This window comes from Strix uralensis, chromosome 18, assembly GCF_047716275.1.
Source record: "Strix uralensis isolate ZFMK-TIS-50842 chromosome 18, bStrUra1, whole genome shotgun sequence".
Taxonomy (NCBI): domain Eukaryota; kingdom Metazoa; phylum Chordata; class Aves; order Strigiformes; family Strigidae; genus Strix; species Strix uralensis.
The window spans coordinates 11,165,928-11,191,432 of record NC_133989.1 but is presented as its reverse complement, the minus strand read 5'-3'; the positions used below and the strand labels follow the sequence as shown (position 1 = coordinate 11,191,432).

The 25,505-nt window shown below is 50.8% G+C and overlaps 1 protein-coding gene across 2 annotated transcripts; it reads left to right on the top strand.

Moving 5' to 3' along the window:
• The first annotated feature begins 1,667 nt into the window (after window positions 1-1,667).
• Window positions 1,668-24,102, top strand: ADA (adenosine deaminase). 2 transcript variants are annotated; one of them, XM_074888471.1, is made up of 11 exons: window positions 1,668-1,722; window positions 9,541-9,602; window positions 12,865-12,987; window positions 13,137-13,280; window positions 14,129-14,244; window positions 16,568-16,692; window positions 19,130-19,201; window positions 19,481-19,582; window positions 20,350-20,417; window positions 20,900-21,029; window positions 22,296-24,102. In XM_074888471.1, exons 1-11 carry the CDS (start codon window positions 1,681-1,683, stop codon window positions 22,395-22,397), a joined length of 1,086 nt encoding a protein of 361 aa, XP_074744572.1. In that variant the 5' UTR covers window positions 1,668-1,680; the 3' UTR covers window positions 22,398-24,102. The 2 variants fall into 2 exon arrangements, with proteins under 2 accessions (XP_074744572.1, XP_074744574.1); XM_074888473.1 differs by lacking the exon at window positions 1,668-1,722 and adding an exon at window positions 2,110-2,176.
• The last annotated feature ends 1,403 nt before the right edge of the window (window positions 24,103-25,505 follow it).

Sequence of the window (25,505 nt, the reverse complement as noted above, 5' to 3'; positions counted from 1 at the left end):
TAGAAAGCACCATGTATTCACAGTGGGACCATTTATGCTACAGGTGCTTTGAACCAGAAGTCAGACCTCAAATATGCGATGCTGTGGGACATTCTCCAGGCAAAAGAGGTATTTTTCAAGTGGCTGCTAAAAAAGCCTGTGATGTGGAGGTGAAATGGTCCACGTGAGCCAGAGCTCACCTTGCCCAGGGACGGTTTCACACCCAGTTGCTAATTTGCACACTCAAGCATTTTATTTCTGCCCAGACCCTCTGTGCACACCCAGGGGAGGTTTACCCAAATTCAGCACTTGCAAAGCTTTGGGAGCCTGGAATAATGTCATCCTTTGGTCACTCTAGAAATCACAAGTTCTAGTGCAGAAAATACCTGCTGCTTACTCCTGCTGGTTTCCCATAAGTCTGGTCTAGTGCTGCTCCATCACACAGGCTCCTGACAGCGCTGAGCGGTGCTGGCATCGTGCTTGGCAGCTAACTGTTACTTTTCCCTGTCAGTCACTATTTTGTAAAGAATATTTTTGCAAGTTAACTGTGGCTAATGTGCTTTCATCTCTACAGTAGGGATGCAGTTGGGGCATCTTTGAAAGGTGGTACTTAGTAAAAGAGAACATGATGAACTTTCCTCCCCAGCCAAGCCCTGCGCTTTTCCCACGGGCTCAGCTGCAGTGCACATACCCGAATGACCTTGGGATGTGAGCTGAAAAACTGCTGTTTTCTCAGTGCCTACTTGGCTTTGGGGCAGAAATTCCATCACTGCTCTCATGGCAAAGCTGGGGAGGAGTGACAAGGGACTCTGGTGGCATTTCTCTGTGGAGCAATGAGTCTGTAGCGTGTCCTGCATTCACTAAGCAGTGCCTAGCACCAGTTTGCCGCCCCCACTTTCGAGGGCTGCTCGCTCCCCTGGTTTCATGTCACCTTGCCGGGGTGGCAGCGTGGCTGGGGCAGCGCAGGGCTGGAGGAGCGCCCAGCCCTCCCCATGCCCTCAGGCAGGGCTCCCGCGTAGCTAATCCCCTGCTGCCAGCTTCCACAAACAGTGTCCCTCTGGTGTAAACACAGCTGGGAAGAAGAGGAAACTTCATTTTCCAACCATTTGTGGTAGCGTTCACGCCTACAGCCTCAAGTGGTTTCTCTGCTTACACGCCAGCGCAAGCGATGACAGTATTTTAAGTTGATATAGTGATTTTCATCTCCAAGGCTCCCTGCGGAAAGGGCCTGGGATCTGGGACTGCCTCACCTGGGCAGGTGAACTCCAGTCATGCAGATCGAAGCTGTGACTCCCCTCTCTGCAGTGATTTTGGAAACATCACCTGCCTGCTCAGTCCCCTCCAGGCAGCTCAGATCTCATCTCACCCAGGGCTGTGCCAGGACCCAAGGGATGTTCCTCAAAGCTCACGCTGGGGAGTGGTTCCACCTTGCAGACTGGCCTTTAGCTGAATGGGTGTGACTTTGTGGGTGCTTCAAGACTGGAGTGGCTGCGAGCTCTTTCTCCAGTAGCGGAGAAGCCACGCTCGGCGGGGAGGAGCAGGACTTTCTGCCCCACGGTCCCTCAACGATGTGGGCTGCCATGTGCATCGCTCCTGGGAGAGGACTGCGGGAGGCAGAGGAGCAATGTAAAACATGGGCAGGTCACTAAAAATAAGAAATGAAACGCTGAGCATGGGTTTGCGGGAGCTGAAAGCAGGTGTATGATGGACCAAACGAGTCCAAAAAGCCATCGGACAAAACAAGTGAGTCACCGAGCAGCAGCTTTGCGAGCAGGAAAGGGGGTGAGGGATGATCATTCCTAAGCTGAACAGTTAAGTCCCTTTTAGGTTTAAAAAAACAATTGTTGCATTGGCTTAAGCCTGCAGCGGAACCGGCGGTCCCGGTGCCGCTCTGCGAGCTGAGCTGGTGTCCCACCGTGTTCGGTGTGTTTCACCCCGTCCTCGCAGGAGACGCGGCTCCGCCCGGGCTCTCGGCTCCGAGGGAAACGCGGGCGGGGGGGCATTACCGGGCGGGATGGCGGGGCGGCGGGGGAGCGGCGGGCTCGGTGGGGAGCGGCGGGCTCGGTGGGGAGCGGCGGGGCGGGGCCGGCGGGGGGCGGGACGAGGCGGGCGGGGCGGGGCGGCGGGCGCGGAGCGGGCGCGGAGCGGCGGCGGCGGCAGCATGGAGCGGGGGCTGCGCGTCTTCGGGGACCCCAAGGTGAGGCGCCGGGCTGCGGAACGGGGCGCGCCCCGCGGCTGAGCTGCTGCGCCCCGGGGCTGGCAGCCGGGACGTGCCCCGGCGCTGAGGCGGCGGGCGGCGACGGGGAAGCTGGGACGTGCCCCGGGGCCCGGCGGCTGAGCCGGGAGGGGTGTCCTGGGGTCTCGCTCGGCGGCACCAGCCGGGGGCTGCTCTGCCCCGGCCCGGTGCTCCTCGCAGGAGCTGCCCCGGGCATCCCGCACGCCCCGGCTCCCCGGTGCCGGAGCGGCGCTGGCCCCGGTTCCCCGGCCCCGTTTCCCCGCCGCGGGACATCCCAGCGCCCAGGCAGGGTCACCCCGCTGCTCCGGGCTGGAGATGCGCTGGTGGCCTGACTGGGGAAGAGGCAAGCCCTGGAGGGTCCAGCACTCCAACCGTTGCCTTGGTCTGCTAAAACAAACGTTTTCTCTTGTTTTTTTTTTTTTTTTTTTTTTTTGTTTTGGGATTTGATTTTGTTGCTTTGTGGGTGTGTTTCTGGTTTTGGGTGGGGGTTTTTTTGGTGGGTATTTTTTTTGCTCTTAAACATTTAGTTCAATTATTCCTCAGACACCCAAGATACCACCTTGGTGACTGCTCTCAGAGGGGTGCTCCAGTCTTTTGCTCTCACCATGTGCTGTATAAATACATCTCAAGTATCATACAGTAACATGTTCATTAATCAGATTATTAAAAAGTTGAAAAGGAGGAAGATGAAACAGATGTGGTTAGCGATAACCCTGTATCTGATGGCAGAGTGCTGCCTGCGCTGCAGGACAGCTCAGCTCCCGGGTTGTGATCTGGGTAAGCTGGTGGGTGGGGAGCAGGTTTTCTCTGCCTGGCTGCCTTCGGGCTCTGGCACTGACTGCCAGGAGGGGTTGGAGTAGAGGAGACCAAAAAAAGTGATGTGATGGTCGTGGTGGTCCTACTCTGGGAGACCCTGAGTGGTGGCAACTGCATGCAGCTTTCCCAGGGAAGAAGATTGCCTCCAAAACCCCAAAAGGTCGGGGGGGTTTTGGCACTGTTTGCATCCCCTACCACTCCCAAACCATTTATCTCTCAATTTGAGCTCGCACCAGGAAAGTCTAGCGAACGTGGAAAAGGCTGTGTGCATGGGTCTGATTCATGTTTCGTTCCATCACTACGTGAGGCTTCCTTCTGAGGAAAGGTGACTCGTGCAATAGTGGGCAAACCTTGATACCAAAATCAGGGAGCGTTGACATCTACTAGTGATTAAAGCCTTTTTAGGGCTACTTCAGTTTTGGGAGATGCTGGCATTTCATCACCTCCACTAAGAACAAAAGCTGTTGATTCACACCGGTGATTTCAAACTTTTGACTGAGAGAAGCAAGTTAAGTTCTTCTTTCACTTGTGCTTCTTCCTACTTTTCCAGTGCATGGGAGAGTGGGATGCCAAAGAGAGAGACCTAGGAAAAACCATGCAGGGTTTGGCTGCTAAGATCAGGCTTCTGTTGTCTGGTTGCCGGCAGTTATGAGACTGGTTTTCCTGAGTCAGGCAGTCCCTTTCAGTCCTGTGAACCTGCTAAGTCAGGCTTGGGAAAAAAAATGGGTCTGAAGTCAGTTAATGAACCCTATTCATTCCCCTGGACCTTCTGCCATTGGGAACGATCCGTTTTGTGTTTTAGAGATGTTTCTGGTAACTGGAGCAGCTTCGAGCCTCAGCTGAACGTGGGGCCGGGGCTGCCTCCGCGTTTTTTGGGAACTTGCTGACTCCCAATGACTGCAGCAGATGAATAGGGAGCTGCTGGGGCTGCTGGTGGGTGACTTTGAACCCTGCTTATTGTAGGCCATAAAAGACCGAATAGACTGCCATTCCTTGAACACCAACCATCAGCCTCTTCCCTCTTTGCTCCACAACCGGAGCAGAGACCGTGTCCTTGCTTGCTACTGGCTCTTCTCCCCTCAGGCCGGCCCCAGGTTGGGGGCTCTGGGACACATGGCTCTCCTTTCCTGTGGCTCCCGTGTGCCTTGAGCCACGCTGCAGGGAGCAGGATGGGAATGGGGGCTTCTAGGGTTGGGCCCACACCCTCCCAGCAGCTGGTGTAGCTCTGCTGCTGGATGCTTGTTTCCAAAATAAGCATCAGGTCACGTTGGGCAGGTGTTCCTGCAAGCCCTCCTGGGACACACTGTGTGTATCACGGTGTTTCGGGGCCTGTCCCCATCCAAAGGGAGACAGTTATCACCGACGTGCCTGTCATACCCAGGAATTGGGAGAGATGGGCCAGAACTGGCTGTAGCTGCGTGTGTCCTGTCAATGGTGAGGAGAGCGCCTGGTGACCAAACCCGGATGGCAGCAAAGGTGCTCTCCCTGCTGCAGAGCACTGGCTGTACCCAGGGGGTTTGGGGGGGCGTCCTGCCCTGCTCCCTGTAGCACTGCAGCCTCCCCCGGCTCGAGACAGACCTGCCCATCTGTGCCAAGCCTGTAGCACGGTATTTGCACTGGGTGCAAAACTTAAAAACAAACAAATTTAAAAAATAATTTAAAAATGTGTCCTTATTGTGGCAGTGCAAGTGCACAAGGGTGTGCCAAGGATATTTTCTTTGGCTCATCCACTTCTTGCACACAACCTGACCCTTGACCAGCTTGGCACGGGTCAAAGCCTGGTGCCGACGAGGCTGCACCGACCTCAGCTGTACCTTATGCAGTGATGTGTGCACTCCTTCCCTCGGTAATGCTCTGCAGGCACCTTCTCAGATAACCTTCCCAGATCCGCTTGTCAAATGCGATGGCAGTAAGAGACTGGCTTGGTGCTGCACGAAGTGCAAGGGCTCTTTATTGCTCCGAAGTGTTGCCTCATTCCAGCCAGGAAGATGCAGGAGGGTGACACACAGCCGCTGTCGCCTGTTAATGGCACCAGGAGCCTCGTACTGATGGTGGTGGAGGTCGAGTAGTGGGTGCCAGGAGGGATGGTACTAAAGGCTGCTCAGCACGGGAGCATCCTCCTCCGCCTCAGTCACCAAACCCACACATCATGCAAATGCTTCTCTAGAAAGCACAAATATTTCTTGCAATGGAGCAGTATGTCGCGTGGGTCTTGTAGTCTCCCATGTTTCTCTTACAGAGGCTCAAGCCTTAAAGCATATGGCAGATTCGTCTCCAAAACGCATTTGTGGGTGTCGTCAGGTTTGAGGATAATACTGTGCCTCTTCCACTTCACAACCCTCTTGGTCCACTCTCACCTCTTGCTTCTAAATGAGCATTTGTGGTGAGTTTATGATGAGCGTAACTTTGCTCCTGATAGTGCACTTTCATAAAACTGGTATTTGGGGAACACAGTTCATTCTTCTTGCAGTGATTGGCATTCCTCTTATCTCTTGTTGAATTTTGCTCTCTATTAATGTTTTCCTGCCATGTGTATCTAACGACTGACAAACGACAGTGTAATTACTATGTTTTTCAGTTATTGAGATCAATAGAGTGAACTTTAAATTATCACCTTTTAATGTGCTAATAAATAATCCTGGGCAAAGTCACTGCTAAGGGTTTTAAAATGATGCAACTTTAGTGGCTGCCTGGATTATCTATTAACATCTGCTGGGAAACCATCAAAATAAAAGGTGAGGTTGGTGTTACTTTTACCATGGTGTTCGGGCTGAGTTCATTGTATGTATTTAAAAAAAGACCCTAAAACCACCTAATACAGAAATTCCCTCAAGTGCCTTAGTTTGGATGGTACTTTTTATGCCACATAATAGGTGAACTGAGCAGTTAACTGCTCTGCCATGGTCTGCTGAGCAAACTGTGGAGTAATAGAGAAATTCTGTTGGGTTGACTGTAGCTGAAAATACTTTGAATGTTTGGTTAACTTTTTCCTCTTAATTTCACTAAATTGAAAATAATCAGACTTGATCTTTGAATGGAACACACTTGTTTGCAGTACCTCATTTTGTGTTTGAAGTTATTTTTGAAGCTTATTAAGCTCTAGAGAAAACATTACAATATTTTCAGAAGAGAAAAATCATGCCAGAGCCCTTAAAACTTCTTCTTTTTTAAAATCTGAACAAACTTCCTGATATCTGCACTAACAAGTCATGTGCCGTGGCTGAGCTAAAACTTTTTTTGCATAAAAATGGAAAGCACTCGGTTTGCTCTGACAGCCTTGGCTGGGGGTTGTCTGTGTTGAGGACACACAATTTATGGCCAGTTACATCTTTTGAACTCATTCCTCTGACTTTCGACAACTCTTTAGTGAAACTCAGAGATTTAACTGAATTGCACTGTGGGTTTTTGATGCACTGGCCAGCGGTCAGTGAACGTGCTCTCAGCTGTGGAGGAACAGAGGAAGGGTTGAGGGGTGGCTACACAGAGGTGGTTCTGGGGGTCCTTGCTGCAGCTGGGGGAAGAGCAGAGCTCCTGCCCCGGGAGAGCATTAGAGAGCTCTGCTGCTTTCTCGTTCTTTATCAGAATAAATGTTACCACATCCAGGTTTGCTGTGAGAAAGGAAGGCATCGCTGGTACCGCATGGCTGACGGCTCCTCTCCAGTGCTGGTGTAGCCCGTGGTGCCGTTGGGCTCCTGGACCAAGTATTGAGATCCCTATTTAATCTGTGTGCACGGGCTTCCTCTCCAAATAAACTGGAGGGCTTGGGGTGGGAGACCACACGTGCATGGACCTCTGTGTGCCAAGGAGCAGAGCCCTGGAAGAGGCACTGGGCTCCTGCGTTCACCTTATTTCTGCTTGCTCAGGCATCATCTCCTGGTACCGCAGTTCAGAGAAAACTCTTTCATCTTTATCTGGGTACTTTCCTTGACTTAAAGCAAGGTCACGTTACCCACTTGTATCTAGAAAAGTCTTGTGCTTTGTTTACCCAAAACAAACACACAGGAAGAGAGCCGCAGCGTAATCTGCAGCGAGCAGCCTCCCACGGACCTGGAAGCGTACGGGGTTTGCGGGCAAGGCGCCTGGGGGAGCTGAGCTGCTCCGTTGTGCCTCTGCTGATTGCAGCTTTATCTAGGGCCAGCTCTTAGTGGAGACCCTTGTAGATATACCTTTACTTCTTCACCTGAATGTCCCTTGGTAATCTAAATAGCCTAGATTAGGTCCTAGCTGCAGAAAGCAACCCCCCAGACTCTGATCTTGAGGAACCCCCACAAAGTTTTGGGTTGAGTAGCATGGCACAAGAGCTTCTTAGCACTTAGTTTAGGTCCTGCCAGACCCAAAGAAGTGCATGGCACTGGAGAAAGAGTCTGTTGCTGGTGTTGGAGAGGTACCTTGCTGCTTTACAAGCATCTCACCTGCAGCAGTGGCAGAAGGAAGTGACTTTTGAGTAAGCACACCACTGAATTTGCTTTCTCATTGATGGAAGTGTCATGTTGGGATGTTCTTGCAGGAATGCTTGAGAAATGTTTGGGGTGAGAAGACTCCGGTAGGTTTTGTTTGCTTGGTTTTTATATGCAGCATGAGTGAGTTTCAAGCCCGTAACTCCATCAGAAGGTCACAAGGGCTGTTGAAAACCTCAAGAAATGGAGCATGCATGGTTTTGAAATAGGAATCAGAGCTCAAGAGTGGAAAGCATGCCAGGCGTCCACATCTGGCAATGCAGACCATGTCCATGGTCTGTTATTTTATCTGCTGCTTCTCAGGACATTTAGTCCTCGTAAGTCGGATTGTGTAACTCGAGGTGGGAGGAAAGATCAGGTTTTGCCCTTTTAAAATCTTCATCCCTGTAGATTCAGATCATGTCTTAAGGGTAGGAGAAGTCACAGGGATATCTTTTTACAACCTCCTAGCAGGGGTGTCAGTGGGGATATTCATGACCCCTGGGCCAGCTGATTCTAATGGTGCAGGGTCAGTAGCTCGAGCTGCCCTGAGCCTGGCACCTGCATTTTGCATCTCACCAGTGCACATTTCAGCGGTAGCTTCATGTCCATCCTGTGCAGGTGGCCTGAACCTGAGCACTGTCCCACCCCAGCAATGATGGCCTTTTGCAGCAGAAGCCATCCATGAAAACCCTGGCCATGGGCCAGAAGGTGGGTGTCTCTGCCTGCATGGCAGGCGCCTAGGGCTGCAGGAGGAGGTGGGGATGGGAGCGAGCTCGTGGGCATCAGTGCTGGTCCCAGAGATGGGCATTGCCAGCTCCGTGCCGGGAGCTGGGCCAGCGGCATTGAGCTCACTCACATCAGCTGCTCGCGGGTGCTTCAGAGGAGTGAAAGGTTCTTGAGGTGGACAATTACACATTGACCTGCTTGTAGAGACTGCTTACTCATTTTTCTTCCAGCTCCTTGTAGTTATTGTTTGATACGTACCCTGACGCCAGAAGGTTTGTGGGTTTTAATTAGTAACCCTGGGTGGTTTAGTTATCCATGCAAATATCCAGTCCTCTTCTGAATCCTACTCAGTTCTTACTCAGTGTCCTGCAGCAACCATCTACACAGGAAAATTTGCACAATGTTATAACTAACAAGAACTTTGTATTAAGTTGCTTCTCTACAGTTTCATTAAAAAATAAAATAAAATTAAATACCTATTTTGTACACTATTCCATTGCTTAAAAGAAAATAGTTCTGGAAATACGAAGATCTAGCTGAAACATTTTACAGCTAATATTTTCCTTCCGAGTTCAACTTCCAAATTACATCTGTCATGTTCCTCCAAAAGGCCCAGCTGTCTAATGGAAAAAGCTTGCTTTTGCTTTTCTGGGGCTCTTTCTCCAAAAGCCGTTGTTTCAGCAATAATCAGGAAACAGGGTTTCAGAGTGAAGGGATCTGTGTTACTGTCCCATTTTTAATGAGTCGAAATTTAAGTGTTTTATTTTGAAACCAGCTTGTTAGCTCTACAGGGCAGCTCTTGTTATTTTTTACAGCACCTTGCACTGTGGGACTGACTCCATGTGTAGGATTAGAAAGCCTCTAAGCTCTGATAATACCAAGTAATTACCAATATATCAGGAGTTATTTCTTGGAAATGAGTCAAACTTTCTGTGTAATGACTCTTAGCAAATTAATTGATGCTTGGGTGTCTGTGAATTCAGGAAGGAGCAAGCTGGAAAGCGAAGGTGTTTGGGGTCTGCTTTTTTCACTTTTCCCAAACTCTAAACCATGCAAGCTAAATAAGGATAGGGCAATTCCTGAAAATTACTGGAAACAGAATAAATTTCTAAAGATCCATTGAATGTGTGAGCTGTAGCAGCAATAAGAAAATATTGAGATAATACTCAGGTATTGAAAAATAAACTTTAGCATGATGGTATTTTAAAAATGTTTTTGTGCTTCCTTGTCATGACTTTGTCCCCATAGTGGCTGCATTTATACCTGTGTTAGCACCGGCTGCTTACCTCCAGACTTTTGCTGCAGCTCTAAGAGTACCTCACTGATTTCTCTCTCTTATTGCAGGTAGAGCTTCATGTCCACCTGGATGGAGCCATTAGACCAGAAACAATCTTGCACTTTGGCAGGTGAGTTGCGGGGGGAAGAAAGCTCTGGGAGCTGCAGTTCAAAAGCATCATCCCTTCTGCTTGGCCAGTTCTCCAGCAGAAGAGCTTGTGCTGGCAGGCTGGGAAAGCTCTCTCGCTTGCTGTGCCCGCAGCAAGCCTGCTGGTGCTGGTCTCGCCTCCGCACAGACGGGTCTTCTGGCTGCACTTCCCAACGCACAGTGCTGCAGCGGGGCTGCGCTGGTAGCAGGAGCGTGCGTGAGGTGGTCATCGGTCCTGCGAGCTGGGCAAGCAAAGAGGAGCCAGTGTGAGAAAAGTGCAGAAGGTGTCTCATAAACAGAGCTGGCTGCCTTTGAAGTGTACTCGGGAAGTGGCAGAGTCAGTGTATTCTCATGTCTTTTTCCACATTCCTACTTGCAAAAGCAAGTAAAGTGAAAGCAGGCTGGGAGTGTCTGCTTGGTGGTGGTGCCATACCACAGTCTTGGGAGGAAAAACCAGCTTGGGTGCTCCTCCCTGCCCTGCTGCTCTTTGCCTTTGAACCCCAGGCTGGCTGCCTGGTGCCAGCAGTCAAGGAGTCCTGCTCATGTGAGGGTGACCCAGGAAAGCGCTTGGCAGCGACCTAGAGAGGTTGTTTCCTTGACAGAGCCCATGTGCATCTTCTTGCTTCAGTGTAGCTTGTGAGGGAAGCACCAGGATGAATGATTAACTGGTGCGAGGACCTGGCTCCACAGTTGTAAGCAAAATAAACTTAAGACTTCTTCCAGCTGTCACTATTCAAAAAGCTAATAGAGACTAGCAGATATCCTTGGATCAGAAAGTGGCAAGCTTAAAGATTTCAGGAAACAGCTCTTACATACAACTCTGGTACTTTGGGGACAAAATCAGCTCTGGGAGGTTGGGGAGTAGTTCTGGCATTCTATGAGCCCAGCAGACTCCAAGGCAGGGCAATTCAAAGGAGAAATTCTCTAAAGCAGCTTTTTCTGCAGGGAGCGGCCGTACATTTTGCAGTGTGGTCAGAGTAAAGAAGGTGGATCAGAGATGTCCATCTCATTCATGGCAGGACATTGGCACGGTGAGCTGAGTCAGGCTTCCTGCTGGCTCTGCTCGTGCTGCTGGTGGGCTGCAGGGCTGGAACAAGTCCTGATGGACAGAAAAGTCAGTGCTGACTCTCTGGGGCTCTGCTGGGTCCCTCTGCCACCAAAGGACAAATGCTGGTGTAGTGCCCCAGGAGGGCTGTAGGAGCCCTGAGGCCCAGGAGGCACCAGCCATCTGAGGATCCTGTGCACCTCTCTTGCTTAGGACAGAAACCATTGCCCAAGTGTGTGCCCAGTTCCCTCTTATTTTTAAACAGCCCTGGCATCTTCTGGGACTGCCAGCCCTTGGGTGCTGTGCTTGGCTGGGGTGGAGCAAAGCTGTGCTATTCATGGGCTCTAAAACTAGTGCTCACACAAATGTAAAAGCAGTGGGAGACCGTAGGGGACTGCCTTAATAACCTCACCCTGGACACAGAAAGCTGCTTGTGGTCTATTTTTAAAGGTAAAGAGCTGGAAATAAATTTGCTGACCACATATAAATAACCCAAAGCTGCCAGGATGCACAAGCCCCCTTGGGCAGTGGCTGAACTTGTCCATTTTTAGAAACTTTGGCTCCAATTCTGTTAGGTCTGGGCCAGGCTTTGCATCCCCCCTGCCCAGCCAAAGGGTTTAGAGCTGTGGCGGACCCCTCATAGGACTGGGTGTCCCCAGGGGAGGTGCCCTCTCCACAGTGGGAGGTGGTGCTGCCTGTGGCTGGAGGTAGCTCTGGGCACAAGCACGTTCTCCTGGGGCAGCTTTGCTGCGGGAAGGCTCCCAGATACCAGCCGGGTTGGATGGGGCAGCAGCAGCTCCCAGAGCCACGCTGGCAAGATCCACCAGACCCCCTCAGCGAGAGACCTGACCCCAGTGTCACTGCTCTGCGGATCACCCCAAAGCACTGTCGCTGCTGGCTGCGTGGAGGCAATCCTTCGGAAAGCACATGAAAGAGGTCAGGGAAATGGCTTTGCTGTAGGAAACTTTTCCTGGGCAGGTGGAGGAAGATGCGGGCCAGTTCCTGGAGCAGAGACCAATGTGTCAGTGCCATGGAAAGAGCAAGGCAGGGGCGAAAACCGATGCTTTGGCAGTGGTGAACATTCCCTGCCGAGTGCCAGCAGCTTAATCTGTGCAGATTGCCTGTGAAGGCTGAGAGTGGGGCTGGTTTCTTTCCTGCCTGAGCAGGGAATGAGCAATGTTTACTGGGTCCAGGAGTGGGGTCTTTGGGCTGCTTCCCTGTGGATTGTTCATCCACAGGGAGATGGTTGCTGGCATCGGGACGCTAAAGCTGTCTGTGATGTTTTGTCTCTATTGGCAGAGAGATCCATCAGTTGGCTGTAGTTCATCATGGCAGGAAAGAGGATTAAAAACAAATGTCTAGTTATTAGTCCTAATTTAGGTTGGCATGTGCAGGGTACCAGGGTGTAGGGTGGGGATGGAAAAGCCTGCCTGGGAAGGGTGCAGCATCCTTGGCTGGCAGTCCCCTCGAGCCTGACTGTCACCCCACCAGGGACACCTCCACCCACCTGGGACTCCAGGCTCTCCAGGGAAAAATGGCCTCTTCCCTCTGGGAAACATTTAGGTGGGCTTTACCATCTCCATCCCTTTGGTGAGAGCAGTTGTTGGGACTGCCATTTTCTCCTGCGTGAGAAGTGTCCCCATCAGAGAAGATGCTACCATGATGTTGGGTTTGGGAACCAGCTCACTGGCAGGAGCTGCCAGCGTTAAACCCATGAGCCATGACACTTCTGCGTGCATGATCCTGCGCCTGGGAGCGTCTCTGCAAATTTTCAAGCCTCTGAGCCTGCATAAGTGGAAATTAACTTTTCTAAAGAATGTTGGCAATTCTGCCACGAGAACTAGGAGATGTCGCGCCTAGGATAGTAGGAGGTATCCACACCCCCTTTAGGTGAACTCCTTCTTAAGCTTAAAATATGTTCTGGCTCTGTTCCTGCCAGGTCAGTCTTTTGATTTGTTTGTGCTTTGTTGTGCTTGATTTGGATTTGTTTGGGCTTTGCTTGTATTTTGGATTGCCTTCCTCCCCGCTGAGATTCAGGGCTGCATCTGTGAGGAGATTTTGGAAGGACAACATGTGCCGTATCTTTTCTGTGAAGAAATGGATGTTACTGCTGCCAGCTTGGGATGCGATTGCTGTATGAAATGGACTGATTAAATATGTGATACCCTTTGCTGTCAATAACACGTTGCTTCATTTCCAGGAAAAGAGGGATTCCTCTCCCCGGCAGCACTGTTGATGACCTCCTGAAGCATGTCAGCTACAAAACACCACTGACACTTACTCAGTTTTTAGAGAAGTTTAATCACTACATGCCTGCCATTGCGTAAGTACTGCACTTTTTGCTTCTTCCCCCTCAACATTTGGCAGGACCTCTTGGCTAACATTGCTCAGCCTTGGAGGTCATCTCACCTGCCCCCAGTGTACCCTGAGGGTGATGAGTCCCAGTGATGGGTCCCACTACCGTCCCTGCAGGGGTGACCGTGAGGCAGTGAGGAGGATCGCCTACGAGCTTGTGGAAACGAAAGCCAAAGAAGGCATCATCTACGTGGAGGTCCGGTACAGCCCTCACCTCCTGGCCAACTGCTGCGTGGATCCCATCCCCTGGGGCCAAACCGAGTGAGTGATCCCGCCATGCCAGGAGCTGGTGGGTGGCTGGTCAGGTGTGGAGAAGGCATGGCCCACACCAGTCAGCCAGCGTGTGTTCAAAGTCTGGTTTAATCAAACCTTCTCTCTCCTCCAATGCAGCAAGTGCCAGCATGCTTCCACCTCTCTTCCCCATCAATAGGATTTTCATTTTATAATCTGTGTGCTGCTGTGTTTTAACATCGCTTGCTCTGGGCACCTAAGTCTGCATCTGTGGAGCAGCTGTGCTTGAACTTCTGGCTGAAGCCGTTCTCTGTGTGAGGAAAAGCAGCATTCAGATATGGATTGCCTGCCTGCAAAATGTGAATTTGAGCTGGCAGACGGTGGCAATGTTGGAGGGGGCTGGCAATCTGATCCCTTCTTTACATGTCATCCCTTCTGTGATGTGTGCCTCTGATTAAATCAGTGCTGGGCTCTGTAGCCCCTTGCAAAATGTGTTGTGATGAGCACCGAGCCCCATGCTTGCCCCTGCCTGGCTGCAGGCAGTTATGTGCCCTAATGAGCTTCTCTGGCAAAGAGTGGGTTCCTCTGCTCAGGCAGGATTGGCATCCAGTTCCCTGAGGCTTTTCTAAATCTTACTATCATCTTTGCATGCTTTTGTGCCCGACATCTGGTAAATCTGGGCATGGCATGAGTGTAAAAGGTGCTCTTCAGCTCTGGGCCGTCTCGTCGGGCTCCTCTGGATGTTAAGGCGAGTGGGACCCCGGGCAGCCTGGGTTTTGCATGGGGTGTCCCGTGGGGGTGCCGGGCTGGGCCTGCGGCTCCTGCCTGTGTCCCTGGCAGGTGTCCGGCCTCTTGCTGATGGCTTTTCTTCCCTGCAGGGGAGACCTCACTCCAGATGAAGTCGTTAACCTCGTAAATCAAGGACTACAGGATGGAGAAAGGGATTTCCGCATCAAAGCCAGGTCTATTCTATGCTGCATGCGCCATATGCCAAGTAATGTATTGCAGCTCCCCTGCTGCTCTGCTCCCCTTCCCTGACGCGTGGCGGGGGGTGACGTCCCCTGGGTTCAGGTCCCCGCAGAAATCTCCTGTCCCATGGCCCTGGGTCCAGTGCAGGACCAGACGGTGCTGAGGAGTAGTTTTTTCTTGCTGGGGATCCTCTGTTCCCTTCACTATGGAGTAAGGGTCTGCTGGATGTGAAAATGGGGGTCTGTGGGTACATCCAGTGTCTGAAGGGTTTTGCTAGAGAGGCCAAATGGGCTCTTCTGTCCTGTCTCACGGAGGTGTGATTTCTGCTCATACCTGGCTCCCTGCCCAAAGGCTGGAGCTCTCCTTGGGCCAGTTGAAGCTGTTGCCATAGTGTGCGGTTTCATCTGCCGCGACTGTCTGGTGGGCCTGAGAGAGAACAGTGACAGGAGGAGGACCGGGCGTGAGATCTCACACTTTCCCTGCTCGTGGTCGTGCTGCTACAGCAGCACACGCCTTCATTAGTCTGGACCATGCGTCAGCCAGAGAATCCACTGGCTGCAGTCTCTGCTGGTTTAAGCTGAAAACACAAGTAAAATATACCTAAGTCACACATATAATAAAAAGTTTTTTTATAAAATCAGCAGCTCTGAACTTTGTCAGCAACAGGTGCTATGACCCAGAATAGGAAGAAAACCCAATTTCCAGTGTTTTGTTGGGCTGCTGAGTTCTGTGAGCATCTTCCTTCAGGGAAACATGCAGCCAGAGCGAGGTTGTATGACAGTAGCTGTTCTGTGTGAAGACTTTGTTACGAATATCTTCATCTCTCTCAACAGTATTATGTAGGCTTAGTAGGGTAGGTGGTGGAAAGATTTTTGCTAATGAGTACACAGTTAATTTGTGTCTAGAAATGTGAAAAATTATATTATTGGAAACTGGGAGATTTGAGAGTGGGTTTTTTTCCTGCCTGCACAATCAACCCCAAACAATACTTTGAAAACATGACCCTTAAATTTCTGGTTTCTAGCAAAAAACTTTTTTCTTAGGAGAAACTGGAAAGCTGTGAGGCAGAGTCACGCTTCTCTGCAGTTACGGTCCCTGCCAACACACAAGTGGCGAAGACAGAAGGTGGTGGGAGCACGCGAGGGCACGTGCAGTGTGTGCTTGCACAGCAGGAGGGATTGCTTGTGCAAACAACCGAGCTGGCATTCGCAGTGTCCCAGAGCACCAACTCTTACCCAGAGCCAGTGATGCACTCAATGCAAGAGTCGTTAGCACTGCATTCGGGATGTGCTGCACAGTGAGAAGCCACCCTGTAATTTATGAACTGTTGAGAGAAAGGCAGAGATGCCAGCCAGAACTGGCTCATATTAAACTTGTTAATAAAATAATGGCTCTAACCCAGTGAGTTGGAAACTGATGAAAAAAGAAAATGAAATTGCCCACGTTTTCTTAGGTGTTCATATGATTTTGAGATTATATATCACAGCAGGTGGCTGTTAATTATTAACACTACCATTTATCTCTGTTTCTTGGCCTTTTTTCTAAGGATAAGTGCTGTATGAGCTGGTAGATGCATGTCCTTTCTCAGAGGTTATCCTCTATCCTGATCAGAGATAGCTCTGAAGTAGTTGCTGGCCACTTGTTACTCTTTTTCTCACGGATGCCAATAAGATAAAATTCTGTGAGTGTTAAAGGTCAGCCTTCCAGGAGGCAGACCAGCTCCTTCCCACCGGGAGCAGCATCCACCATCTTGTCTGGGGGAGTCGAGGATGATCTGTAGCAGGGGAGGGCTGTCTGTCATACAGGGGCCCTGCAGAGACCCCCCCCCCAGCCCAAACCCCTTTGTGACACAGCACGGCCAATGGGACGGTTCTTCCTTTCCCCCTTGCCCAGCCTGGGATGGGGTGAAATCTCAGGAGCAGGCTGAGGGATTTCTCCTGCACACCATGTTACAGCACCAGGGCTGTGCAGTTCAGCTTACCTTGGGCCAACTGCAGCAAGCACTACCATGTTTGATTATTTTTTTTCTCTTTTATTTTTTCTTTCTCTTTTTTTCCCCTGCTGAAAGTGAGCAGAAAAATATGATGAGAGCAGCTTTATAGCTGGTTAAATGCATTTGATTTCCCTCTGATTGGTGATGGACTAATCAGTTGGCAGTTTTTATTTGCCTGAAGATGGCAGACCTTTCTAGGAGTTTGTCAGCTTTCTTTTTGAGCGTCAAATTTTAGGAAAGACCAAAGAAAATAGCTCTAGCCTTCTAGTTATGTGACCAGGATTTGTTTAGAAAAATGCTGAAGGTGCGACTCTTACCAATGCTTTCTCCTGAACCCTGGTGCTGTCTCTTCCAGGCTGGTCTCCAGAGGTGGTGGAGCTCTGCAAGAAGTATCGAAACAACTCTGTGGTGGCCATCGACCTGGCTGGGGATGAGTCCCTGAAGGTGGAGAATTCCTCCGAGCATAAGAAGGCTTATGAGGTTTGTTTAATAAGCTTCTTAAAAGAAATTACAAGAAAAACATATATTGAGGGGACATGGGGTATGTTATTCAGACTGCAAACAGCTGGGACAGCTTAAAAATTCGTTGCAGCCATTAAAAACATTCTGTTAAATAGCAAAAGAATTTGTTTATATTTCCTAAATGATTAATGGCAGGCATCATTGCTTAAACATGGCCTTGGAGCTGGAGCTCGGCATGCTGCCCCATAGCACTGAGTACAACACGAGTGACGGGCAGCCTGTGTCCCCCCCGGCAGCACCCCACTGCTGTAGGCTGGGGTCTGCTCCTGGGGGTTGGTGAAACTGCAGCCAAGGGTGGAAGAGACTGGCCTTTCCAGTCTGGCAGAAATCACCGGAGGAGCAGAGAAGCAGCTGCAAGGTTTGAAGTGCTTTTATCTGATCGTCTCAAATGCAAACACTGGAATGTCTTCAGGAGCCTGGTCCAAGACTAGCACTAGACCTCAGCACTTTGCAGCGGCTCAGAGGGAAAGCTTCGCGCCTCGCTCCTCTTTGCTGGTGGGATTTTGGGGTTGTTGGTCCCCTGCATCAGTGCGAGAGGAGGCTGGGCACCATCACTGCCAAAAAGGACGGTGCTTTGCAAGCAGCACTCAGGGCTGAAACGACACCAGACTTTCTTGGGGTCTTTGCCCCCATCAGCAAGAGCCGACGCAAGGTCTGCCTGCGCTGCTGAGCAGGAGGAACTGAGTGGTTATAAACTGAGACGTGAGCACAGGGTTTTATTAATCAACGAGCAGGCGTGTCTCATCCTGCCCTGGTGTGCCAGCAGTACCCAGGTCCAGACTCCCCCACCTGAAGGATGCATCTTATCTCTGTGCCAGGGACTCGCTCAGGCTCTGAGATGCTGAAGCAAACCCCGCTCCTGATATTGGCCCCTCTTGGTCTGCGTGGCAGGGAAGTGCGTCCCCATAAATACTGCTGCTGTGCTCCGTGGGTATGTAATGCATCCAGGGAAATCGAAGAGACTTGTGGTGTCACTTGGGCAGGCATGTTCTGCCTGGGAGCTTTTGGGGCTGCTGGAGGGGAGAGAACAGATAATGGCAAGAGCTCGACTGTGGCTGCTGGCTGTGGAGGAGCACCAGGGCAGAAACGTACAGTCAAGGATCCTGGGACCACTGTGTCCAAGGAGGCAGCGATTCTTGGAGGAGAAGCCAAGGGAAGCACCATGTGTCCTTGGACAAATGGGTTGAAAAAGAGATTAAGCCACTCCAGGGAAGATATGCCCATGGATGGATGTTAGACACAAGCTCCCTCCTGGATGCAGTGGACAGGGGGGTCAGGCTTCAGTGGCCAGGAGGGTTAGTGAAGAAGTCTTGGTGCATGTGGTGTTCCTGACCCCTCTGCTTGCATCCTCCTGTTGGGATAGTTAGGGATGCCTGTCTTGGGAGTGCAGGAACAAGAGTTTCTGGTTTGTCTTCATCCCATGTAGAAACAAGTGGAAAATTTCAGTGCTGGTATGAGTCTGTCTTTCTTCTTGGTCTGGTACTTGGGCCAGAGGGATTTTGTTATTTAAAAAAGTGTAAATAAATTAGCTGTTCGGGAAAAATCAACACTCAGACACAGGGAGCACAGAGTGCCTTTCAGATCGATGCACACAGGGCTCTTCTGTAGATGTTCCAGGCAGGGCCTGGGATTGCAGCACATGAGAAGCTGAGAATTAAGTCACTGAAAAAAAATCATGAGTGAAAAGCCCTGAAGGAGTGCCCGGGAAGAGTGTCTGCTGCACGATGGGGCTTGCAGCCTGTCTGCTGCCACCAGCTGGGTGGCCCTTCTCCACCAAGGCAGGAGCCAGGCTTCCCTCAAGGCTGTGCAGCTTCCCAAAGCCCAGGGTGGTCACCCTGGCAAGGGGTTTTTCAGGATGGCTGTGAAGAGAATCTCAAAATGCCCCCAAAGCTGAACCCACAGGGTCCTCGAAGCTCCTTACAGGAGGGAGGCACTTGGTGTCTGAGCATTGATTCATCTTTGCCCTGAGGGCTTTTAAACTTTCCCACTTGGCTGCAGCCAGCCAAAAAGGTAGAAGTTTCAAAGACAGGAACTGCTGCAAGGTTCATGCAGAAGGGCAAGTGGGTGGAGGAAGGAGAGCTTCGAGCTTGCTGCTGTCTGGAGAGGAGACAGCGGTGAGCTCACGCAGTATTAAAAGATCCTGAGGAGTCTGGCTGGGCTCCAGGGGAAGGTAACCAGGCTTTCTAAGTTCCTCTGTGTCTGGCATTACTGAGCCCTTCTCTCGCAGCCTGTGCTACAGCAGAGCGTGTCCCTCTTGGGGTGCAGGGCTTATGATCTGGGGGCTTCTTGCACAGACCCCTGTTGCTTGCTGTGCCCCAAGAGCAGTGCCAGCCCAGGGGTTTGCTGAACTTGCTGCAGGTGATGGGACAGAAGCATGTCCTCCCTTGCTTTGCAGGAAGCTGAAAGATGCGGGATTCATCGTACTGTCCATGCTGGGGAGGCCGGCCCACCAGCCATGATCAAGGAGGTATGAGGAGCTCCTGGCTTGGGGCAAAGAGAGGGGCAGGGGTGGGAAGTGCCCCTCATCCCCTGCACTGGGGAGAGAGGAGCCTAAGTCCTCTCTGTTTTCATAACAGAGCAAACATCAGCGACCCAGGCAGAGATCTGGCCCCAACGGCTCAGAGAAGGACCTCCCCAGAGCTAGCTCAGTGGTGCAAGCTGCACCCACGGTCGGGCAGGGATCTCTGGGCAGGTAGGAACTGAGCTGGTGCTCAGAGGCTGTATGTGGTTTTCCTGTTCTCTCTAGGCAGTTTATCTCCTGAAGGCCGAGCGCATTGGCCATGGCTATCATGTCCTGGATGACCCTGAGCTCTACAAGGAGCTGTTGAGAGCAAAGATGCATTTTGAGGTAAGGGTGTGTGGTGGGAGGGTGACCGCGAGGCAGCTGGTGTCTGAGTGGAAAATCAGCTCTCGCTCGGGCTGTGCTACAGCCAGGGACATGACCTGACAGCCAGGGACATGACCTGACACCCGAGTGCTCACCACGTGTTTGGGAACATTGCCGTTGAACCTGGACGCCCAAACTCCCACAGCAAAAACAGTGGAGAGACTTGGCTGTTTGCTGGGATCTTTGTTGCAAGGGGCACACAGCTGCTTGCTTGGTGTGTAGCAGAGAGAAATGGATTCTGGTCTGTCTGAGGATAAATTTCGAAGGGCTTATTCACTAATTTACATACCTTAAGCCTGCAGGCTTCTCCTGCCACAAAGCAGGCTGCTGTACCAGAGCCTGGCTGGGTGGAGGGTGGAAGTGCCTGGGAGTTACTGTGCATGCGCAAATTTTCTTGGCTTTTCCCCAAGTAATCCAACTAATATATGGAATATATATGTATATACTTAATGCCAGTGGTTTCTTAGCTGTAGTTGACACATGGAGGTTGGCTGACTGCCCATGGGAAATACCCCACTGGCTCCTGCTGCTGCCATACAGGCTGTGAGCTCTTCACATCCATCTCCTGGGACACGCACCGGTCCGTTGGAGTAGCGCTGAGGGGTGGCTGTGAACAAAGCCCTAAACCTGTATCTGGCTTTACCAGCGTGCTTAGCTATCTGCGTACGCAGCTGGTGTTCAGATCTGCGTGGCTGATTCTGGTTTTCGTGTTTAACTCCCTCAAACAGGTCTGCCCTTGGTCCAGTTATCTCACTGGAGCATGTCTTCCGGACTTTGGGAAACACCCAGTAGCACAGTAAGACTTCTCAATTATCTGCAATCCTAAATAACCAAGATTTGGGTTGAATATTGCTGCTTTATTGCTTTAGAAAGGTAACGCACCTCTTGGGAAGATGTGATACCTCCTCACCCTTTGACACAGAGGGGCCTGGTGCGGCTGGAGGGGTGCAGGGGTCCCTTGGGGGGGCTGCCCTGTCCCTCCTGCCCCAGCTCTGAGCTGCGGGGCATGAGATGCTGTGCTCCGGTCACTAACCCTGGTTTGTGGCTGAGAGCTGATGTTGCTGAGCCTCTACGAGATGCCCTGCTCCTCTCTCCGCTGGAGAAGCATCTCGGTGGTGAGCAGTGGTGAGAGAAGCCAAGTCCTGTGTTTGAGTCCAGCAACACAAGCTGCAGGGACAGCTGCAAGGTCTTTGCTTTTACTGCATTTTACCCTGAGAAGTGCATGACCAGTGCAGCATCCAGTGTTTTACCTACTGGTTCAACCTGATTTCCTTACAGATTTAGGAAGGATCGAGCTAACTATTCTATAAACACGGATGACCCCCTCATCTTTAACTCCAATATTGACAAGGATTACAGCATAGTGAAGGACTACATGGGCTTCACTGAAGAGGAGTTCAAGAGAGTGGTAAGTCAGCATCGGCTGGATGCTCTGCTCATGTGCTGGGTGCAGCTCAGAACAACCCGCTGTTTTTCTTTATAAGCTGAAGAGTTGTCAATGGAAATCAGAAAATCTTGCCCTGGCCTTGTAAGCACGAGGCTGAGGGTGGCTGCTGAGCCGGCTGGGGGGGATGTGGGGAGCAGGGGGGTGTGAGTGCAGGGTGGGCTCTGCAGGGGCTGCATCACTTGGGCTGACTGCTTGGGCTTTATGGGGAACAGGTCAGAGTGGAAATTGTCCACTGACATCCTCACAGCAGGTCTTAGCAGGAAGGAAGGTCCCTGTTGCTTTTATTTCTGAATTTAGAGTTGTAGATAGGTTGTTTCAAGGCCTGGCCCAGAAATTAGCAACAGGTATGAAAGTGCTTGCAGTTTTTGCAGGTATAACGTGAGTATGGGACAACTGAGCTGGAAACAAAGTGACTGGTGGCTTTGGTTTTGGCACACACAGTCATTTATGTGTCTTGATTACATCCTTGATTTTCTAATTATTTACCCAGGACAGAAAGACAGGATAACTCTTGGGATTTGACACCTGGTTACCAAGCGAACCTTTTCTGGTTTGCATTTAGAGTCATGCTCAGCACTTTAACCTGCATGTCTCCCAAGATACTTGCTTGGTTGGGAAGTGCAGGATACACTTTACAAGAGAGCATCAGTCCTGCTCTCAGCTCTGGCTGGAGGAACAAGTCCCTTTCTCCTACAGACATCACCTGCTGGGTCTGGAAGGCGGAGGAAGGACAGCTCTGAGCTCTGGGATCCTGAATCCACAGCTGCTCTGCTGCCAGCTGTCCTCTCCTGCTCTTGCAAAAGCCTGGTTGTTCCTGTGTAATAAAAGAAAGGTCCCTGCACAAGACAGACGAGCAGGGTACATTGCACAGCCAGGCTGTGTCCCAGCAGTGGCGCGTCAGGCTGCCACCACCACTGTGCTGGGAGAGGCCCCTGTCCAAAGGGGAGCCAGGAGTGTAGGGACAGGTCTGAAGTACCTATCCTAGAGAGTCCAAAGTCTTTAAAGACCTTTGCTTTGTGCCTGCCTCATTCCTCTTGGGACTGTTGCTAGTGGCGGGTAGAGCAGTTGCCCTGTAAAATGAGGCTGTGGAAATGAATCTCAGAGTGGAAACTTTACATTCTCCCTCGCCTGCTGCTGCTCAGAGCCAGATGTTGGGATGTGCACAACCACATGTTCATGTCTGATGTGTCTTAATGTCTCCCTTGTGTTCCCCCTCTGTCTCCCCAGAACATCAACGCAGCTCAGTCCAGCTTCTTACCTGAGAAGGAGAAGCAGGAGCTGCTCAACACGCTGTATGAAGCCTATGGGATGGTCCCCAATGCATCGTGACCCATCCCAGCGAGCCAGCGTGGAGTGGTGGCCCTTCTTCATGTGTGCTTGACTCTCCTCTGGGCTAGTGGGAGCACTGGAGAAGGTGCTCAGAGTTGGTCTCTATTACTGGCAGCCCTGTGTTAACCCTTACAGTGCTAAGCAGAATCAGGCTATCACATACACCTACTCTATCACTCCCACAAACTTTCTCCCAAATGGATATCCAACTTCCTATCAAGCTGTCGTGCAAGTAGACAAACTGCCTCCTGGCCTGACTCCCTTCTCCACCTGCCAGTCTTTCTGTACCACAGATACGAACAGAAGAACCTCCCCTGCCTTTTTTTTTCCCCCCTTCTTCCTCTGCTTTATCTGTCCTGCCCCACTGACCTGCCGAGCCCTTAGCTGCAGTGCAGAAATAACCACCTTTAACTGTGACTGTAGCCTGGGTTGGTCTTCACCTTTCTAGGAAGAAGGTATGTTAGTGCTGACAGAGTGAGCAGGCGCTTCAGAAACAGAGGCCTTATTCCCATCCACGTGGGTAAGAGGGTTTGGCCACAGCTGTATTTACCCAGGGTTAGTCTTGTGCTAACAAGACAGGAACAAGAACCAGCTGGAAGCTGGTGCTCTTGCCCATACACAAGTCTGAAGGGCATTTTTAAAAAAAAAAAAAAATCATTTTTTTGGCATCGTTTCTTGGACAAGGACTCCTGTGTATCAGCCTCCCAATGTCACTGCCACAGAAGTGCAGACCTTGGGCTCAGGCTCCAGCTGTGCTCACAGCTGGCCACAACCATGCTCACACATGCATGGAAAGTTGGAATATATTTTTACCATTCTGGGCCAAAATCTGCCTTCTGGGACTTTTCCTGGTTTTATACTCATCCTGGAGAATTCCTGTAAACTGCAGTTTGCTCTTCCTCTATCTTTGTATAGGACTTGGAAAAAACATGATTGATTGCCTGTTTTAACCATTCTGCCCTCTTCCTGACTTGACATAATCTTTAGGTACCATTAAAAACTGAGTAAGTAAACTAATAAGCTAGGGCCCAGTGTCACATATTGACTCGGGTCCCATCTGAATTGCTTCTCTCACTCAACCACAACACTGGCTAGAAGTCAGATCTTCAATTTGATGGAGAATTTATACAGAAATATTCACCAAAATTCCTCAGTGATTTTGGTGTATTATAGTCTTTTTACTTAATATGCAATAGAGCCGTGCATCCAGAGGAGAGACCGTTATTTTCTTACGTGAGTGTGTGGTGTGCTTTAGCATCCCAAGTGTCTGCCAAGATGCTTACTCCAAAGCTACTGTACCAAAAAGTTGCCTTTGACAAGGGGCCGTGGTTACCGTTACCACGAACTGTGTGAGACTGGTCCAGTCTCAGCCAGCAGTGACCACGTGCTGGGAGCATTTCCATTCTTTTGGGGCTTCCATATTTGTTTTCTGAGTAAAATACTCATCTCTGAAGTACATGGTGCATATATATACACACATACATGTGTATAGCTAGATAGATGGATATGAGAGAGTTCATTTCTTACTTTTATAAAGCAAATGATAAAACATCACTTTTAAGTACATGATTGTGGTAGGAACCAGGCTTTTTTTGGGTAATTTTTCTGCAAAAATTGTTTTTGAAGAAGAGTTGCTTGTTTGGATTCTGGACAGTTGATTGTTAATCCTGTTTAATAAAATAACAAATTTATATTAAAAGATAAATCCTCTTGCCTTTCTGTTCAAGGGTGACTGTTAGGAACCACGGTCCGGGGTCCACAACGTGAGCCATCGTACCCCTGCTAGAGCCTCCGGGTTAATTGGTAGGTGTGGTGGGGGCTTTGGCAGCCTCGTTCCTGCCTTCTCATGCTGCCAGGTTGGAGCGCTTTGACAGCCAGAGGGAAGGTACCCCTGCTCCCTTGCTAGGCAGGCAAGTTGGATGTATGGATGCAGGTTGATCCAACCTCACGTGTCCTTTTCCCCTCGGTAATCAAAGGGATGTGTATCACTGCTAGAAGCAGCAGCGCTATCACTGTGTACTCTCGCTTTTTCTGGCATGTATAAGAAATAGCTTACACCTTTTTTTCCCATGTCCTGAGTTTTGCACAGTCGGTTGATGCTAAGAGCCAGCAGTGGTGCAGCCTGGGCTGCCTGGCTTTTGGACAGCTGTCAGCTTGGGCAGGGGAGTGTTTGCTGAAAGACTTTCCAATCATTTAGTGCTCAGTTAGAGTTTCGGGAGGTCTGGCATGCCACTGTGTTCAACTGAAATGAAGGGCTCAGAGCATCCATGCGCTCAGCAACTTTGCAAGTCAGGATGTGGGTGGATTAAGCCAACGCCCTTGGTGTTTCAGCACAATCGGCAACCACAGCTGAGCTGGGTCCTTCACTTGCAGGGGGAACCCGATGCCTCTCGCTTGTCCTCTGAGGGGAGCTGGCCAACAGGTCCCTAATCATCTGCCTAAATATAAATCTGTAACAGATATTTTCTGACCAGGGAGACCTAAGATTAGCCTGCATTTGACTGCTGGAGGTCTTGCGTCGTGCACAGTCCCTCTGCACCGCCTTTCAGCTTTCTCTGTGTGTCAGCATGAGCCAAAAATACTGTTCAGTGGCAGAGGGGGTTAAAGACCCAACTGCGCAGTCAGCCAAGACCAGGACCTACCTGCTGTTTTGCCCCAGAGCATGGGGAAACGGGAGCAGGCTCTTGGCCGTTGTCCGGGCAGCTCCGGGAGCCGAGCTGGCTTGCAGCTGCCAAAGCAGCAGATGCAGCCACTACCTGGCTGCCAAATCCTCATTTCCTGTAGGGGCTGGAGCCATGGACATCTCTGTGCTGGCCCTGCGGCCATCGCTTCTCGGAGACCCACAGACAATTCTCCCTCTGTCTGGCAGCCGCTTCTCTGCTTATTTATGGCCTTGTTTTCTCTGATAAATCTCAAACTCGTAACATTCAGTTCTTCTCTGGGCTGTTAGGGTGATGTTTGTCCTTGTGTAACCAGTGGAGAGTATTTCTTGGGCCAGCTCTGCTGTGTCCCTGCACTGGCCATCGATCCCAGCCAGGCTGTAGCTGCCTCCCACAGCTCCGGTGGGATTGGCTCTGCCTGGGCTGGGTGAAACACCAGCGATGTCCT

Bases quoted from the DNA above. Each gene is read 5' to 3' on its own strand.
- ADA (XM_074888471.1), top strand. From the start codon at position 1,681: ATGATGGACCAAACGAGTCCAAAAAGCCATCGGACAAAACAA. The intron at 14,245-16,567 runs GTAATGTATTGC...TGTCTCTTCCAG, and splicing joins CTGCATGCGCCATATGCCAA to GCTGGTCTCCAGAGGTGGTG. The intron at 16,693-19,129 runs GTTTGTTTAATA...CTTGCTTTGCAG, and splicing joins AGCATAAGAAGGCTTATGAG to GAAGCTGAAAGATGCGGGAT.